At 49.2% G+C, this 3,652-nt stretch overlaps 1 protein-coding gene across 1 annotated transcript in view; it reads right to left on the bottom strand.

The window, feature by feature from the left end:
• LOC119093344 (pyrokinin-1 receptor) overlaps positions 1-3,652 on the bottom strand; it is a gene marked incomplete in the record, with an annotated part of 118,351 nt that overhangs the window by 8,855 nt on the left and 105,844 nt on the right. The window contains 1 exon segment of the mRNA XM_037216292.1: positions 2,617-2,754. Coding sequence (XP_037072187.1) covers positions 2,617-2,754 — 138 coding nt within the window.

Raw genomic sequence — 3,652 nt, 5'->3', positions numbered from 1 at the left:
ATCCTGTCTGTATTTGGCCTGACCTGGGCTGTGCATCATAATACAATCCTTAGACCCAAATGCGTCTTTTTTTAATTCGTGGTGAATTCAAATGAGCTACATGCCAACAGAACACGTGTTATGGGTATACGCAATGGGTATACGCAATGCTGTTGAGAATTGCTCTTTACAGACCAGAACTGAAATCTTAAGATATTCCCGGCTGGGGCCTATGTACATAACCAGTTAGTGATGTGTTTATCATCTATTTCTGGAGTTAGATATGACATGAACATGTATCTAAATCTCCGTTTGAAGAAGAGGTGCAATGAGAGAATACCAGTTCGGTATCGTTCGATCGTTCGTCAACACGCATCCGTCGGCTGATGCTATATTTTGAGGTTTGAATATCGGGCCAGGAAGAGGACATACGCGTCCTCTCCCTGGCGGCGCCCGCGAGACAGCTGCCCGGTTACCGGGCGGCGCGGCCCCGCACAGGGCACGACACATGTGGCGCAGTTTCCGGGCTGGCCGTAGGGCCGGGGCCGCAGGGACGGTAAACTAAACAAAACATAAATCTAAAGGGATACTCGACACGGGACCGAAAAATGGAGAAAAAAAAACAGAAGCTCAGAGACAGGACAGCAAAGCCGACACTTCACAAAAAAGGAAACCGTGTAAAGGCAGATTGTACGGAACAATACCTAGTATTTAGAACCTGTCAAATTTAAGTAAGGCTTTTATCTTCGAAGAGAAGACATCATATTGACAACGCGTCGATTTTTCAGTGTTCTCCAATTGCAGCGTGCTGCTATGTTGGGCACTTGGTGCCTGCTAAATGAATGGTGGCATTACTCAGCTACTTACCAATTTTTCGCCTGTGCTCAAGCTATCAGGGACTTTGACGGATATCAAGAGGGATGTAATCATTAGCAGAAACACAGGCCAACGGTTTCAGGACGTCATTGATGTAAATGAAGTATCATAAACACTTCTTCAAAGATAGCCAGCAGGTTAACGACAGTCTCCTTCAGCGGAAGAATCCGGTGTGACGTTCAACACCGTGCCAGTGTTTTGGTTGCGGTCTTGAAAGGAAAAGGATCCAGGATTAGTGACAAATACGTTTCTGGAAGGACGCCCTGGGTGGATATTGAATACCGGTTATATGTATATGTATATATATATATATATATATATATATATATATATATATATATATATATAATATATATATATATATATATATAATATATATACATGCACGTGTACGTCACGGTGTGTCATTTTGCACAGGCGTTCCAACTGTGATGTTGCTGGTTTTATGAAACACCCATTTTCACGTCAGATTTCGGCATCCCCTTGATCTTTTTTCTACATGCGCACACCCTACCCAACAATCATTTTGGAACACTGTCAGCAGCCGAGCTCAATTTGTTGCGCAACGCAATCGCGCTTTTAAAAATTGTGAACTCGCCGGGTCACCAACCAAAGCAGGCAACAGACGACCATACTCTAGTGTCAGCACTATGAAACTTAGGACACCGTCCCTCCCAATGTCACATTTGAGCCCGCTCATGCTGTGTTACTCTTGCATGCATTTCGAACTTAAACAAACACGTCAGTGAGGGGCTGATAATTTCTGCATTATGCCAGGAGCTAGGCATTTCGTTTCATATCTTCACGTCTCGCAACAACCTGGAAAAGGGATGTTTTTTGCGACATTTACCAGAGCGTGGAAGAAGTCGTAAATGGCGGCCCAGCGTGTTCTCGTGCTCACATAACTGGCGTTACGCTTTTGGCTGGCGAAGCAGCCATCTTTTTATTCCGTTGGGCCGGGAGAGGTGAATCGATATAACTTTCGACTTTAACACCATGCATGTCGTCAAATATAGGCATAGCATTATCAAAATGCACTACAAGGAGCAGACATTGTCTTTCTATCTATTTCCGCCCCACCAAAGATAATAGAGCGCTCACGCAGCGGCGTCGAAATTGTGTCGGATACGCAACGAATGACACCGAGCATCTGGCCGCGCCGCGTCGCTGGTGGGCATCGACAGCCTCCCTGCCGTGTCGTCGGTCGGGAATGATGGGGCGATCGCTCCACCTGAGCGAGCGCGCCGCGCCGCAGGAAATCGGAGCCCCCTCGCCCGAACGGACGCCGCCGAGCGAAAAGATAGTCGGCGTATGAGGCAGGAACTGAAGACGACATGGCGTCCGACCCAGCCCCTGGTGCAGTGTCGATAGAAAAACAAGTGTGCAAGGGATGGAGTGCAGTTTGGAATGCCAGCAAGTATGGAGCAATAAGATTGTGCTGGCACGTAAATACGGACAAAGGCATGAGGAGGCGTGGAAACGGAGTGACGGGAACAAAGTGGCATTGAAATCTGACATTGATCGGCCTCCGCTGCCAAATTCGCCTGCAGGAATTTTCCAGCTTCCTGGCACCACCGCATCGCTTGCACCGCCACTCCGGTGCCATGATCACCACGACAGCAACAGCCGACCATAAAGACTACGCCGCTCACCAACAGCGTCTGGCTGTCTGACGCCGTCAATGGTGGCGGCAGCCTGTTCCGACAACCCACCCGCAGCCGTCTTAAATCATCTGCGGATCTGCGCTGTTCGTCGACTGACCTGCCACATAGAAGAGCCACTCGTTGGCGGTGCGGAGACGTTCGCTGGACCACGTCTGCCACACCGTGACGTAGGCGAAGAGCAGGCGCTGTGTGTGGAACGGCGCCCAGCACAGGAAGAAGACGATCACCACGGCCACTGGGGGAGGAAGACGAGTCAGTGCGCCGCGTTCCAGGGCGACACCGACGGCACCAATGACGTCATCGGTAGGGATCCGCGATCATCACTGGGGACAGTGCTCTGCTGACGCCTGTCGCATGAGCAGCTCTTCCGTCCATATAGCACTAGGCCAACCGTGCAACGAGCTGGGTGCTTTTTGTTGTTGTTCGAAGCGTTTAAACTAGCTCCTTCTCCGTCTCCCATGCGCATTGATGTCCTAAAAGTGTTGATTAGATAACTCACCTCCATGACAATTGGCTCCTCCCCGTCATATTCATACGCTAATCACGGACGATAGCCAGTTCCTCCCCGTCACATTCATGCGCTAATCACGGACGATTGCCAGTTCCTCCCCTTCACATTCATGCGCTAATCACGAACGATAGCCAGTCAGCGTAAGTGGATTGCCTTTACTGCAGCAACGTTCCTCTAAGTTGCTCACTTTGCCTAACATCAATCGCAAGACTTGTAGGCGAATAACATATCCAATCAGCGTACGATTCTAGCTAAGAGAAAGCAGACAATTCAGAAAACGAAACTCCGCCTGAGTGGACGAGCCCTTCTACAACTATATACCTGCCTGAACTTTTAGGTCGATTTTGGTGCGCAGCCGGAGACCGATCTGAGAGAGGTTCCCGGCATAACTTGGCAGTGTTGATGAACTTTAGGAGCTACCGGATTAAAGATGCATTCCATATGATCGCCTAAGGCTCTCATTGGTATAATCGGGATGATACACCAATTTAACTCTCAATATACGTGACTGGCGGGCTATTTTTCGTAATCTGGCGCCTTTGGCAGTTTTTACCACCCGCCTTTACCAATGCTCTGTCCCTCTCGCCGTCTTCCTACTCTCTTTGATGCAAGGGTCCTTCAC

Source organism: Pollicipes pollicipes, unplaced genomic scaffold (genome assembly GCF_011947565.3).
Source record: "Pollicipes pollicipes isolate AB1234 unplaced genomic scaffold, Ppol_2.1 Scaffold_4002;HRSCAF=4701_pilon_pilon_pilon, whole genome shotgun sequence".
In the NCBI taxonomy this organism is placed as follows: Eukaryota; Metazoa; Arthropoda; class Thecostraca; order Pollicipedomorpha; family Pollicipedidae; genus Pollicipes; species Pollicipes pollicipes.
Note: the sequence above shows the minus strand (reverse complement) of the source record. Positions and strands in the feature narration are given on the sequence as shown.